Here is a 15,560-nt window from a genome sequence, read left to right as displayed (position 1 = left end):
ACTCCTCTCTAAAAACCATGGCACCCAGAGGCAGTCAATCTGAGCTGAACAACCCTGAACAGAATGAAAGTTGGAGAGACTAGTAGAGAAACACAGAAACAGAAAATGTGTCCAGGGTGAAGGAGTGGTGAAGTGATGAATGGCTTGTAGATACATGGTGAAAAAAAAAGAACCAAAATATGACATGACATTTAAGTATATAAAGACCCAGGAAGAAACTAACAAGAAGTAATAAGAAGACAGAAATAAAGGTAGAGGAAAGGTAGCTAGAGGCACTCAGACGGGGAGTTTGCAGGAGAATAAAGACAGAATGAGAAAGAAGTAAAAAATCATTAACCTTGAGGGTGCAAAAATGACACTGAAGTTCTATGAAAGAGGGAAGCAACTGCAGCAGTAGCGCGGCTGCTCTGCTGATGATGATGGTCACCATGATGATGATAACCCGGGGCTTGTAAAGAGTTTCATTCCATACGCACACCAGTGATCTCTTTTTATCATCTGCCCTCCTACTCAAAGTACAGAGCTCACACGAGGCATGTGGGATCTCGTTTGAAACTTCATCTTGAAATTAAGCCCCACTCATCTCTGAGCTTTGCCTGAGGTGCAAAAAAAAACCACTGCTGAGAGAGAAAATGGTGCAGAGGAGAGTCGAAGCGAACAGGAGAGAAAACAGAAAGTTAGAGAAGGAGGAGGAGAAGTACAGAACAAAGACAAGGAGAGAGGAAAAGTCAACCAGGAGTGGGTGAGGAAAATGGAAGAGAGAGAGATGACACATGAGAGTAATGGAAAGAGGATAGAAAAACAATTGTTCAGAGATTTCAAATGGAAGGAAAACTCAGAGCGACAACAAGGAGGGCATTTATTGCTTAAGGTTATGACAACATGACTCCATGGAAAAAGGAGGAAAATGCAAAGTAATGTACAGTTGAGCAGGGGGGAAAGGAGTACTTTCCACTTCAAACACTTCCTTTCATTTCTCAGCTGTTCAGCCAGCACTCTGCCACCGTTAAACACAGGATGTAAGTGAAAACTAATTGCAAATTTTCCAAAGAATTTTTTTTTTAAATGATAAATGAAATGACTGGAGGGAAAAGAGATGTAGACAGGGAAAACTACGAGTGTCCTTGTTCGGACGGATCCACTCACCCCAACTTCAACGTGATCGGAGCCCTTGTCGTCCTGCTTGTGGAGGATCTCAAAGTAGTATCGTCTGGACGAGATCAGACTAAAGGGAAATGAATGGAGAGAGAGGTTTTATTAGATATTTGACACTGATGAAAGAGAAAGGACCTTATGAAACTATACTGTGGCTGTCATTGCCTGGAGATCTACCAGCAGTATGTCTGTGAGAAACTCTTTGCGACCAAAAACTAAAGGTATAATAATTTTATAAGGCGGCAGTGGAGTAAGGTAAACAGTTTGACTTCAAAAGCACAGAATAGTCATACAAAACTAATGTCAGTTGGACCTGAGCATTAACATGTTAATCAGCCTAAAATGTAACTCTGCGCTACAGGCAAGATGGCAAAAGAGGCAGCAGTGAGCCAGGATATTATCAGCTCCGGGCCCTGAATAAAACACTCGTTCTGAGACTGTGAAGGAGAAAATCGATGCTCCACATAAATCAACATTTTACACTTTTACAAGCTCCAGTATTTCTTAGGAACTCCTGGTTAGACAGAGTAAAGGTTTTAAACTTTTATTCTATAATGTTATTCCCTGCACTGATGAAACACACACACACACACACACACACACACACACACACACACACTGAGCGACAATGCTTTATTCTAATCAAAAACATATCTCGGATAATAGGCCAGCATCTGCTGCTGAATGAGAGACACCACAGCACCACTCCACACATCATTAACTCTCAAAACACACACATGCAGTCATAGTCGAACACACATACCGGCAATGAATAAAAACATTCTTTTGTATGTATATAAATTACATATCTACAGTGTAGTGAAAGCATTTGTGTTTTATTCATAGAGCAGCTCTGCTTATAAGGGTAAAGCAGCGATGTAACTGGAAAAAACCAGTTCCTATAAACAAGATCATGTTAATTCATGTTTGCTGCAGCCTGGCAATTTGTGAAACATTTGCAACTCTGAACTTCGGAGTCATTTGGCTCCTCCATATTCATGTGCTCTGATTCACTAAGATATGTGATGGATTGCTCTTTTATTTCGGTTCATTTTCTTTCTTTGTTTCTGTTTTCTTTGATGTTCCCGTTTCTCTCTCCTGTCTCTCCTCCTCGAAGCAAACACAAGCTCATCTTCTTTGATGAACTGTGTTTTGATTTCAAAGTAGTCCCACAAAAACAGAAGATAACATGAGAAGAAGACAAGTGCAAGTAAACAGTAAAAAAAAAAAAAAAAAAGAAAAAAAGTTTGTTGCATGATGTTATCCTTTTTCTAGAAAAGGACTGAATGTTCGTGTTGGTTTTTAATTTGGATATTAGAATTTTTGTCGTTACAAATGTTCATCACGAGCTATCAGAGTGACGTCTGCAGAATTCAAATGTGATCAATTTACGAGATGCAAAACAAAGAAAAGCAGCAAATTCTCACATTTGAGAGATTAGAGGCAGAGAAATTTTTAGATTTTTTGCTTGTTAAATGACTTTTTTTTTTTTAAATCATTAAAATCATATTACTGGACATACACGTAGATGCCTGGTCTTTCATGATAAAGAAATCCAGACAATTACCTGAATTACAGTTAGAGCGTTGACATAGTTTGCAGTGTGTGTGTGTGTGTGTGTGTGTGTGTGGGTGTGGGTGTGGGTGTGTTTGTTCCTGATGTGAAAAGGATGGATGTTGAAAGGAAAGGACAAAGGCTGAAGGGGGACGGTCATGTGTTGCCCCCGTGCACAAACGCCACCGCATCATCTGGCTGCCCAGCGTTCTGTATCCAATAAATCATTGCAGGTGCAGGAGAGCAGTGACAGTGCGCTAAGGTCACTCTCTCATGAATAGGGAACATCCCTCAGTGCAGCTGCTGAAACGGCACTCAGCAAACTTAAGTGCCACTTTTAGCTCCTGGCACCCTGCTTACCCTTTGCCAAATGATTCAAACATAATGCCATCTCTGCTCCCGGACTATAAACTGGGGCTTTTTTTTTTTTTAAACCAAAGAAAGAAAAAAATGTCTTATTTCACATTCACCTCAGACAAAACACGCGGTTGAAAGACTCATTAGATTAGATTAGATCACATGAAACGTTAATGAATATAATGGATATGTGCGGAAATTGAGTAATCAGAATCATCTCAACCAGATAACAGAGAGCAAAATTTTGTCTAAGTGAAAGATACATCATATGAAAATACTACTGAATGGAAAAAACACAAAGAGGCTTCTATTAGAGAATTGAATCTCACTGTCCCCATCCTACCAAATTCAATTTTAGGTTGACATGTCACATCTTTCATTTGATATCCTGAACCGAAACTGATATTTTTTTCGGTGGTCATTGTTTATTGAGTTCCTGTCCCTGAGCAGACGACTGTAGATGGTTTTAGGGAATATTAGTACATTTCCTGACCCTTCATTAGATTGTCTATTTCGCCCCATAATCTGAATCCATTTGAAGGGGGATAATCTAATGTCAGAGCTGAGAGGACGCAGTCTGCCGCCACAATGTTTCTGTGTCAGGCTGATATGCAACCATCCAAGTGGAGGGCTACACATTTAAAATTAATAACAATCCTACAGATATATGCACACAACTCTCAGAGTGCATCCTATATATTATCTGTCAGCATTTGAGGATCTCTTTCTTCTAGCTCCTTCTCACTCTCAGAAACTCAAAAACACATGTGAGCTCGAACTTAAGGAGTGACAGAGTGGCAACTCCGCCAATACGAACCTGTTTACCTGTTGTAAGATGGCAGATAAGACAATGCACCTATGCCCACAGACATAAAGTCTCACACACACACACATACACCCCGCAGATAGCAGGCGTATCAAAAGCAGCAGAGAGAGATCGGAGCAAACAAAAGGATCATATCACACTGAGAAACGCAAATGGATAAACAGAGGAAAAGAGCAGAGCAGCAAGTCATATTCACATACTTTTCTATCTTTTGTTTAGCTATTTCCTTTTTATTTTCTATCTGTGAAATAAAGTAATTTTGCGTGACAATTCGGTGGCAATTTCATTTTTGGTTCATATCATTTCATTCCACCGCTGAGGTGAGAAATCTTTTAGGTCCTGTGACATTCGCTGTCTGCAGTCTGTCGATAGTTATTTCCTTTTTTAAAAACGTTGCATGGTTTCTTTGTGTGTTTATATCTAATTTTTTTTCAGTTTAGTGTGACTAAGGTGTTTATTCTTTGTCAAAATAGAAGAAGGAACATAATCTAGATGGGGTTAAATACAAGACAGTCAGAGACAAGGAAGAGAGATGTAAAGAAATGGAGCTGGGAAGGGATTTGAAATACTTTTTTGGGATCTCTACTCTGTCTACAAATCTTATATTAAACTTCAAATCCAAAGAGAAAGATGGAAGAAAGAAATAAACAAAGGGGGAGCACAAAGCAGGAGGGACAGAGGTGTTCTGCACTTGCACGAGTCTATGTGTGTGTGTGTGCACACTGGTCACACCAGTCTTCCTGTGATGGATGACGAGGCGGGCTTCGGTTGAAAGAGATGAAGAGACAGAGAGACAGGAGGAATGAAAGATAAAGGAGGGGTGATAAATAGCAAATGAACAGCAGAAACAGAGAAGGAATTATAAATGCTTTCTGTGTCTTTACACACATTACAGTGAATATCACTGAGATGTTATTTCATACAGAACGCCATGACAGACGAGGAAAAAAAAAAAAAAAACATAAAAAGAGCAAGTGAAGGGCAAATGAGAGATGGGAGAGGAAAGAATAGCTATTAGTGTGTGACTCAGAGGATGAGTAGAGGACACAAAACAAGAGTCTAATTGCCTGACTAATTGGAGTCTTTGTTTCCAGTTTTCCTTCATTGGGCTTAACGGATAGAGACAGACAAAGAGGCTTGACTGGGCTGGATAACACAAGACGGGACCGTTGGAGCTTAACAGTATTCAGAGAGTATCATTGCTGCCCAAAGTCTGCTGGATTTGTATGAAATATTCATTTGGCCAGAACATATACAGAAGTGTTTTTTATATATATATATTGCTGAGACACAAACTCCTTTCAAAAGCATCTTAAAGAAATCTGTTGAAGTAAAGGTTTGTCTAAAGAAATATACAAAAGCTCGGGTGCGCAACACCCTAAAAAACCTGAGGACAGTTTGACGCACATTCACATACACACACCCTCAGTGTTACTAACCTGGTTTGCAGTGAGTAGATCTGAGTGCTGAGTGAAACAGAGACAATATACTTTCTCTTATTCTCCCGTCATCACAATGTCTCCTATCTGCCTGCCGGCTACGGCAATTTCTTGATTCTACTTCTCCGGTATCTCTTCTCTTTTTCCAACTTAATTTCTCATTAATGCTATCTGACTGTCACCCCGTCACTGTCTCCCTCTCTTGCCTGATTCCTCCCTCTCTTAATACCCACAGGTGGCCTTTAAATAAAAGACTGTGCTCGGTGAGTGCTCCCCTCTCAACTACATTAATGATACCAGTGTTTAGAACTGCCCCAAGGAGACGCACAAACTTCACTTTTTTCCCCTCTACTCTCTCCCCTCTTCACTCCATTTCTCATGCATTCCTCTAATCCATCAGAGAGCTATCACGCTGCTCTTCCCTGCAGCCTCAATAAATCCTCTTTCTTCCATCCCCTCCCTTCACTCCGTCCCCCTCGTCTCCCCCTCCGCTCTACTTCATCCCCCTGCTCTCCCCGCTTTCTCCCCTCTTCTCCGGTATCTTGTCCAACGCCTCTCTCCAGTGCTTCTCGCCCGTCTCTTCTCCCTCTATCTACCGCGTCCAATTCCCCCATATGTAATTATCTAATATGGCGTTACAGCATTACTATCTCCAATGCTTTTTCTTCTACACGCCTCCACTTCACCCTTTTCTCACTTTGATTTTGTATTAACACTCCATCTCCTCTCTCACTGGCCTGAATGCATGGAGGTGAAAAAAAAAAAAGAATGTTTCAGTATCTCACAATGTCTTGCTCTCCAGGGGTTTTGTGTATGTGTGCTACACTGAGACGCAGAGGCGTATTCTCTTTTCATCACAGCAAAGTGCAACTATGTCACGGTCGGACAATACCGCACGTAAAAACAGAGATGAAGGGGTGATTAAAGGATAACTCTGGTGATATTCCATATTTTTCTAATTTTTCATCAAGTCTCATGAAAAACAAAACAAAACCGACTATATTGTCGATTCTATTAACAAAGTCTGTGTAGCCAAAGCTTCATATAACCTATTTCTCTGTGCCATAGACCCCCTTTATCTTAAGAAATTCATCAATAAGCCACACACACTGTATCACTTTGAGTCAATCCCACATACAAGAAGTCAGAAAGTATTGCAAGACGGACTAAAGGCAGGTGTATGCCCAAAAGTAACTAGTGCATACAACATAACCAGACCGATAAGATTATTAAGATAATAGTGCACACTGTGGCCAGAATGAAAAAAGAAAGCTTCAGAGAGAGAATTTGAAAACCTTTTTACTTTCTCACTTCCATACGGTGTGGAATATCAGATTGTCAGTTTCAAAAAGCTAGTCGGATACAGCCCCCCGACACGATTCTGACTTCAGAAAGGTGTGGGAGTAGGTGGTGTCAGACACTGTTGGAACACCTGGCAAACATTTCAGTTAAAGCTTACTGACTGCTTTTTTCCATGAGATTTGTGGAAAATGAGAAAAATATAAAAGTGTGTACAAGTGTGTGTGTCAGTACATGGGCATGACGTGCCCGCGCGTGCGCCTGTCCATCTCTCCGCTCTTGACGTCTCGATACATATCGGATATTCCCCAAGTCACATTCCAGACGGCTTACATATCTGTTTCCCCAGCTGAAGAATGAAATTTCCGCGTTTCCCTTCGAATGAACGGACCCTCCGTCATCATTACCGTGTCTAATCAAGAAGCAGTGTTACGCTTTGGATGTACTCATGCATTACAGCCAATCAGATGTCTGATACCACAGTCTTTCACAGCTCAAACCATGTGCATCAACACCCCCAAAGACATTCTGATTACACATAAGCCACTACACACAGATGAACGCACAGCGAGACACACACACTCAAACATAGATTTGTGTCTCAGCAGGCTCCCATCACTCATAGAAACAGATGGCAGAGTGAAGGCCTGAGGGAAGAAAGCAGGACAGAAAAGTCATTGCAGCTTTGCCGGCGAACAGCTTCATTCTAATTCAACTGCTTCAGTGTATCAACCACATAGTGCATACGCTCGCATGTAAGCGTACGTACACACATTATGAGGCAGTGCAGGTGCTTGGCCTAAAGCAGGTGCTGTATTTAACCTGTCTCTACGCTCAATCAGTATTCCTATAATGTCATGAGCACAAATACTATACTTTCCTCTCTCTAAATACTTGAGTCTTCTCACCAGCTAATAGCCAGCAGTGCTTAAGTGATTCAATTATAGATACTGAGAGATCCCATAGTGAAATAACTGGTCATTCTCCACTAGGTTTCCCTCATTGTTGCTGGGAAAGGCACGGTTAACTCTCTCCATCCAACTATTATCAGCCTTTAGAGGTTTTTTTCTGTTAAGCCGCGTGTGTGGAAAACAAATGGGAGTGTTTGTGGTGTGTATAAAGCACAAAAATAAAAGTGAAAGAAAGATGAGAAGGAAGAAGAAGGAGAAAAAAAGTTGAGAGAAGAAGGAAAGGCAGAGAGGATTTTTAAAAAATAAGACATCACAAACTGTCAAATGCATGCACGCACACACACACACACACACACACAGGGGAAAGGAAGAAGACACGTCAACGCCCACGTGTCTGTGGAGGATTGGGCGTAAATGTCATTTCCCGCAGTTTGTGAAGTGAAAGCTGCTCCTTTAAAATGCCAGCTGCAGCATTACAGATAACCTTGGAATCCTCTACTGCCTTTCCTCCCCACCATACCACTGTCAAAGGTCAGCAGCAGCCATTTTAAATTTCAATCCTCACAGCTGAAGGTGAGAAATCCTTACACAGCAATCCCTCCTCGTGTTTGGAAACTCAGAAACATACGCATGTAATGGTTAAGAAATAGAGACATCGCTTTTTTTTTTTTTTTTTTTGCCTTATGGCACTTTTCTCAACTCCGACCTCATCTCGACACGCTGATGAGATTCAGCCAGTGCTCATTAGCTTCCAATATCTTCCAATATTCCCTCTAATCTTCGGCTTACTGTCAATCACTTCCCAGTCTGAGCTGCTCAAAAAGGTTCTGAAACACTTCAGACGAGCTCAGTATGCAACTCAGCGCAGTTCAGTTTATAGAATTTTAGCAAATGTCAATCTCCCCGGTGATGTCTATACGGCCCAAGGCACCAGTAGCTGTGTCAGAGAGCGGAGATAGTGTTGACAGGGTTATCTGGGTTCCTCATCTGACTACTTCACTGTCACTTATCAAGCTATTGTGACAGCACCTGGCAGGCACTGCCAAACTATCGCTTTACAGGTATGAGCAGAGGTGGAGACAAAGAGTTAGACAAAAAGGGACACTTTCAAAGTGACACAGGTATTATTTTAACAGATGCTCCTGCCATAAAAAAAAGGAGCTTTATAGTGTTTTTTTAACTTTGATACAGTCTAGTGGGTGTTTTTAGGGCTTCATTGAGAACGTACAGAATCTCATCCAATATGTGGTTCACTGTTATGCTGCCAGCAAGGCTATAATAATGGGCCAAATAAAAGCAAGTCAGTAGGGTTATAAAATGTGTATTGATGGTTGCTACGGCATTTATCTACATCCTCATGTGGGCCGGTTTTAATGAGATGAAGCCATAAAGAAAAGGAGAGAAGAAAAAGAGGGAAGTTAGAACAAGATTAAGATAGCAAGAATGACAAATACTCTCCATCTTCAAGTTTTATTTGGGAAAACTTCTGATTTACAAAGGCAAAACTATTTCTCCCACAGAACAGTGTGAGTCATTACCTCCAGGTGGTCGCAGCCAGGTGGTGTGGATGACTACCAGATCTCCCTAACAGGTGTACTGATCCAACTTCCCTGTCCACCCCATCTATTTAAATTGCCACCTAGGACAGACTATCACATACCGAGGCAACAGGAAGGCCACGCTCCGTCGGTGGAGACAAAAGGGCGTTTGGAGATTGGTATAATTTCTGTCAGTCTTCGACAGCCTGCGTCTTCACCCGGCTGTCACTGCTGCGTGATGTTTGCACTGCAGCGCATGCACACAAACAGACAGCACGTACCCTATCCTAACCCTTTCCCTATTAAAGCTTTTAAATTCACTACCCAAAATGTAATCACCATTATGACTCTAGACTGAGCATGACAGAGGTAGAAAGCCATAAATGTGAGTGAGAGACAGAAAGCAAGAGAGAGAGAGAGAGAATGAGGGGTTGATGGGAAAAATGTGGCATAGTTTTGATGAGGGTATCGCACCTGAAAGCCCAAGATGCAGTCATCCAAGACGCAGAATAACCACAAAGGGACTGCGGTACTGCCAAAGGGACTGTGTGTGTGTATGTGTGTGTTGGTGTGTGTGTGCGTTTGTGGGTTTCAGTACCTTTTGATTTTGCAATTTGTGGAGACCTCCAACAGGCGAGTGATGTGTTTCCAGTGAACCCCTCAACAACAATATGTTTCATTCCCTGACAATATGATTCAGCCCTGCAGCAGCCATTAGTCACTGTTCACTCAGCTCTACTACAGTACGCCGTACAGCTCCAATGAACCGAGACGTATAAATAACTGCAGTTCAAAGCGTGAAAGGAAAAACAAAAAAAACAACAACCTTGCTAAAGTGGGAGTGTCTGTTGTGTTTCATTCTGCTCTCCTCTGTTTAATTACATTTCTGAAGGCTGCTCTCTGTTTGGTTGTGTTCTGCTCAGCTTCGTTCTTTTATGCTCCATTTTATTTAGCTCTGTCCCATTTCTTCTTCCTCTAGTCCCGATGTGATAATAACTAGGAACAATAGAACATAAACTGTGAGAGCTGTTTTAAATTGCAGCTTTGATTAAGGTTGTGTGCAGAACTTAACTGTGGTAGAATGGAGTGTGTGAATAGGCTCAAATGGTCCTGAACATATTCTCTAATAACAAATTGCACAAGGGCTAGCTGCTGTAGCCTCCTGTGGCTCTCCATCTACAAAATTGACTGCAATATTCTAGAAACACCTCATTCATTTCATTTTGTTCAATTATTTCTTTATTTTACCAGGTTTACAAATGTTTCACATTACCAGGTGATAAAACATGTCTAATGATGGATTATTATTGCCGTGCACACACTCTCACGCTATTCTTTTCCCATTTTTTAGAAAATTATATCTTGTTCTGTTCTGCACTGTTAATTTGCTCATTTCAGTTCTATCCCACCTAATTTGAAGAATAGCTTTTTATGAATGCATGGTGATTAATCCTGCTGCACACACAATTAGAAATGCTCAGGAGCGCATCAGCTTTGCTACAAACAGGTCAAGTGTGATGGTGTGTTAGGGACGGGTGTCGCACAGAGCCGCCTAGGAAACGTGGAATATTACAAATGAACTGCCTTTGCTGTGGGATGTTTCGATAAAGTCATCAGATGCAGGGAGGAATTTCAAATGCCACGGTATTTAACAAACACATGCATATTAACGCACAGACGCGTGTATTTGCTCGCGTGCAAAAAACATGAATATGTTCTCTTACGCACACCCACATGCAGGAACATCAAACACGATTTTGTCTAATTATCTTAAGCTAGACTTTCACGCCGTCTTTGACACACTTCCTCTAAAGCATGTGATGTGTGGAGCTATAACATAAAAACAGATTAGACATATTGTCATTAGCCCCTTCCACCTCTAAAACTCCACAATTTCTCGAACCCTTTCATCTCGGATACATGATATTTGGTGACATGACAGTGGAATCATGAATCACTTTACACATTACAGTAGGTAATATTAAAAGATGTGAGAGAAGGTACTGAGCAGTGGGGTAGAGAGCACACAGCTAAGGCACGTCATCAGCTACAGCTTTACTAGAGGGGTCAATTATATTACTGACAGCATGTCAAAACTGTAGAAAACCATTCCACTAATTCTACACACATGCAAAGTACATACACAGCCATGTACATAAACACACACACACACAAAGACACGAAGTAACAGGTCATAAAACTTGCAATGTCACACCCAAATTTCCCCGCTGCGTAACCTTTTTAATGTTCTTGCATTATTCTGCCTTCACGCTTGGTTACTCTGTGGTTGTCTTGTTATTGTAGGAGAACGCAAGACGCTTGTCAGACAGCAAGAGAAAATAGAAAAACTTTCAACCTCCTCCTTGCTTCCTGTTCTCTCTCCTCCTTCTTTTTCTACTTCATCTTTTGTCGTTTCTCTGTACTCCCTCGTAGTCTGGCGTGCCTGCTGTGTTAACCGGGCCCAGTTAATCCTACGCAGTAGTACACACACACACACACTTGCCAACAGGTCCTGGCCTGCGTTCAGCACCTCATGGGATTAATAAATCTTCATTCATTAAATAAAGTGTTGTATGTGTGGTGTTGAATGAGTACTGAAGATTTTCTCAAGGGTTCTATGCATCTTAGTAATCCTCATAAGATTGGTACATAAGGAGTTACGATGAGGTGAGGCTGTCCCACGCCTGTACTTTCTACTACTTTCCCCTGCTCTGCATTTAGCCTTAAGAGCTTTATTTAAGCTACTGTATCTGAGAGTGAATTTTTATTAACAGCAATGAATCCTGATTAAAACAAAGAATGTACAGTATGCAATGTTTCATCTCATTTTGCATGTTTTGTGTAGTTTGTGGTTTGATTCACGTAATTATCTTGCACCTGACTTGACTGTGCAACAGCAGGAATGATTTTGATATCACAGGAAATACTTAATCTGCAATACTTTACAGTAACAAAGGTTTTGCTATGAATGTCCTCCTTTGTAGGAACTGACCATTGCCTGTTTTTCTTATGTTGGGATGTAATACCTCATTTGATGCAGATTATTTTATTTTGCATGATACTGTAGAATTGCCAGTGGTAACTCAGGAATATTCAGCTTTAGCATCAAGTTTAAAACTGAAGAATCAAGGACCATGACCTCTGATCTGTGTGTTTGTGTGTGTACTATTAATAATACAAATGAGGGTTTCAACTTAAAATATTCCATTATTTCACAAATTGAGCTCATATCATAAGTTCAGTCGGGTTCATTAAGTCATTAGTGCCACTCAAGTCATCTGATAATCAGCTGATTTCATTGAGCGTCAGCTGCACACCTACACACGCTCTCACCAAACACAACAAACAGAGAAGTCCATTTACACGTCTGTGTATCTAGTACATTATCATATGTCCGCAGACAACACAAAACAGTGCCCTGGCTTTGTTCACGCTAATCTCACTTACGGTTTTTCCTTTTGCCCTGCTGGTATGAGATGGCTTTCTGATAGGGCGATGAAATTATTCAATAGTATTGTTAACTGACGTTCAGCAGAATCATATGTGATCACATTCAAACAAAATCAGTTACTTGGGTCTTAGTTTTACACATGTGAACAGTTTGGTTTTATAAAATGCATAACAGTGTAACACAGTTCATTGCTTGCATGTGACGTTGCATCCATTTGTCATGCTGTGATGTATATCAATATTAGATATTAATCCTTCTTAACATCAGGATTTTGATTTAAACTATATTGGCCAGCTGCAGAAAGCTGCTTTGACTAGTGGTGCTTGCCATTTTAGCAAACTGTGATGGGATTGTTTCAGGCTCTTGTTAACAAAACACATTGTGACTTGTTTTTCCTTAAATTTATTGTGTGTGTTCGTCATCCAACTTGTACCATTTAGGAGTGCTAAAATATTCTGAACCTTCACTACAAACACCATCGGCAGTGCGTGTGTGTGAATAATTTACAGCACTCTACTCTGTATCATCCAATCAGGCAAATGCGGAATACCAAAGGAATAGGAGCACTGTTCTTAGGCTCTTTTCTCTGGCTGCGTAACCATATCAACTTAACAATGACTTTAGAAGCAAAGTGGCTGCAGATCAGCCCTCATATTAAAGGTTGCTTTTACGCGAGCAGCCCTCAGCAATTAGGGAGAGAGATGTGTTGAATCTGAGAGGAGTGGATGGGTTAATACATTCTCATCTTACATTTACAGAAAGAGGTCTTTCAACTGTTATGATCCTACACACTCTCATACCTGATGAGAGCACTCTGTATGCGTTAATTCATATAAGAACACATGCACACACAGAAATACACAGTTGAGCAGTTGAGCCATCAATTTCCTCTTGCATGTGTGCGGTAAAAGCCTTTTGAAGCAATTATGTTACAAACTAGCCCGGAGACCGATATGAATGGACTCTACACAGAGCATCATTGATGCAATCTGCTACTTGACAGGCAGAGAGACACTTTACCAGTAACATACCAGTCCTAAGAGATGCTACACCGGAGGTGTAAATTTGACAAGCTTACTGCTAGTTGTTAACAGGAGCTTTCTTTCGGTGTCCGTATTGGCTTGAGAGTAAAATAACTGTTGTTAAGAAATATGTGTGGTTGTCACAGGTACTTACTGCACAGACTTGGAGGACTGGGACCTGAACTTGCTGAACTCGCCTGGAGCGGTCCACTCTGTACCAAGCTGCAACACACAAGACAGGAGACACACATCAGAGAGAGTGTGAGAGAAAGAGAGTGGGACAGAGAGAGAGAGAGGGTGCACACATGTGAGAGCAGAGGATATAACAGCATAAGAAATATTCAAGCAGCGTGCTGGTGAGGAGTATTCACCTGAAAAATCCTTCTTATAAATCAACTTTCACAGCCAAGGACACCAATTTTATGATTTTTTGGCATCGACTACACATGTTCTTGAAGGGTTGTGTCTGTGAGGAAGTAGGATTTCAAACAGTTAGACTTTGTCAGCTCCTTTTCAAAAACATAAAACGGACTGGTCAGTTGAAAAGGACATCGCACAATCCTGATCGCCTCCCTGGTTATGATAGCACAGCAAATGAATTGGGAAAACAAGATAATATGCCCTGAAGCAACAAGAAAAGTCAGTCAGGAGGCAAGTTCTGAGGCAAAGTGAGCAAACAGATGAGAGCTAATGGCTATGAACAGACAGAAAATGAGAAAGAGCGATTCTCTGCCAATACTGACTCTAAGAAGCCGGCTCATCAGGAACCCTGGGGCTCCCGTTTCAGCCCTGCGGTCGAATCATTGCCCATTCATTTCCTCAGCAAGCCAACGCAACTAATTAGGGCCCCTGCTGCTGCTGATCCATAATGAAAGAATAAGGCTAAGATCACAGTGGGCATGCCATTAAATGTTTGTGCTGGCCACACGTCTGGGTTTGAAACTGGTCAGAAAACATTGTGTCACGTGGGGGTGACAGATCACAAGAGCCTTTCAGCTTGTAAATGGCTGCTGATCCTCACTCTGGGTACCACCGTGTTTTCATGGGGAGCAGCGCACACAGCAAAGCACACCTATAATAATGACACACACACACACACACATATGAAATTATACAATTGCACCCTCTGAGTATGTTTGTTGGCATAGGAAGAGAGCCACTATGAAGAAAACCTCAAAAACAGGCACTAATGTCTGTCCAAAACCAAACAAGCCTCTGGCAGTGCTAAAGCCTCTGAGAGTCTCTGTGAAGCAGTTGGCTGGAGAGCAGGAGGACACAATGTGTGCTACTGTGCCTTCAGTCTGAGGCCTACAGCGCCCTGCTCCCATAGTACATTTCCACACCAACAGTCCTCTCGCATATTCCTCCTACAGTGCAGAAGAAGGAAGAATGGAGGGAGAATATTCGTGAGAATATTTAAATGAAAAAGTGACTCAGGAAGAATATTAAGCTCACTAAGCCCCCACGATTTAATTTACTAAGTTTACACTAAAGATGAAAAGTTTTGTTTTAAACCAACACGTTTAAAGCCGGGACTTTTGTTTCACCCTTCTGGCAGTGAGAGTAATTACAAAACACTGTCAAACTGCTTACATCATAGGCTCCGCCATAGACTGCTCCGTCCCTACTGTTGTGGCTGTAAAACGGTGGATAAATTGTTTTGAGCATCACACAACCCCCACAAAATGACTCATTTCACTATCAGAATTTGATCCATTTGGTCTAATAATGATATGTATTTGGAAAGTCTAGTAGATCAACATGATTTAATTGTTTTATCCCCATTCAAGTTAGCAAAGGGGTAACTGGAAGCTCGGTTGGCAGAAGTCTCTAGTGTGCATGTGCAGTATGCATTCATCTGGCCAGCGCAGAAATGTCGCCACCAACACCAGTTTTAAAAACTCTGTATACTGTGAAATACAGAGAGATTTACTTGGCAGTGATAGGCTTAATAAACATTGTGTGAACTTGTTTGGCAAAGAGTTGAATGTAATGGATGTTCATTTAT

The 15,560-nt window shown here is 41.3% G+C and overlaps 1 protein-coding gene across 9 annotated transcripts in view; it reads right to left on the bottom strand.

Annotated features, from left to right (window-relative positions):
• The window catches only part of b4galnt4a (beta-1,4-N-acetyl-galactosaminyl transferase 4a), a 148,505-nt gene that overhangs the window by 23,147 nt on the left and 109,798 nt on the right, over nt 1-15,560 (bottom strand). For all 9 annotated transcript variants that reach the window (XM_067589306.1, XM_067589305.1, XM_067589307.1 and 6 more), the window contains 2 exons: nt 13,707-13,774; nt 1,147-1,225 (listed from right to left, as the gene is read on the bottom strand). In XM_067589306.1, coding sequence (XP_067445407.1) covers nt 1,147-1,225; nt 13,707-13,774 — 147 coding nt within the window. The remainder of the gene's footprint in view (nt 1-1,146; nt 1,226-13,706; nt 13,775-15,560) is intronic.

The sequence above is a fragment of the Thunnus thynnus genome, chromosome 5, assembly GCF_963924715.1.
Source record: "Thunnus thynnus chromosome 5, fThuThy2.1, whole genome shotgun sequence".
NCBI classification, from domain to species: Eukaryota; Metazoa; Chordata; class Actinopteri; order Scombriformes; family Scombridae; genus Thunnus; species Thunnus thynnus.
Note: the sequence above shows the minus strand (reverse complement) of the source record. Positions and strands in the feature narration are given on the sequence as shown.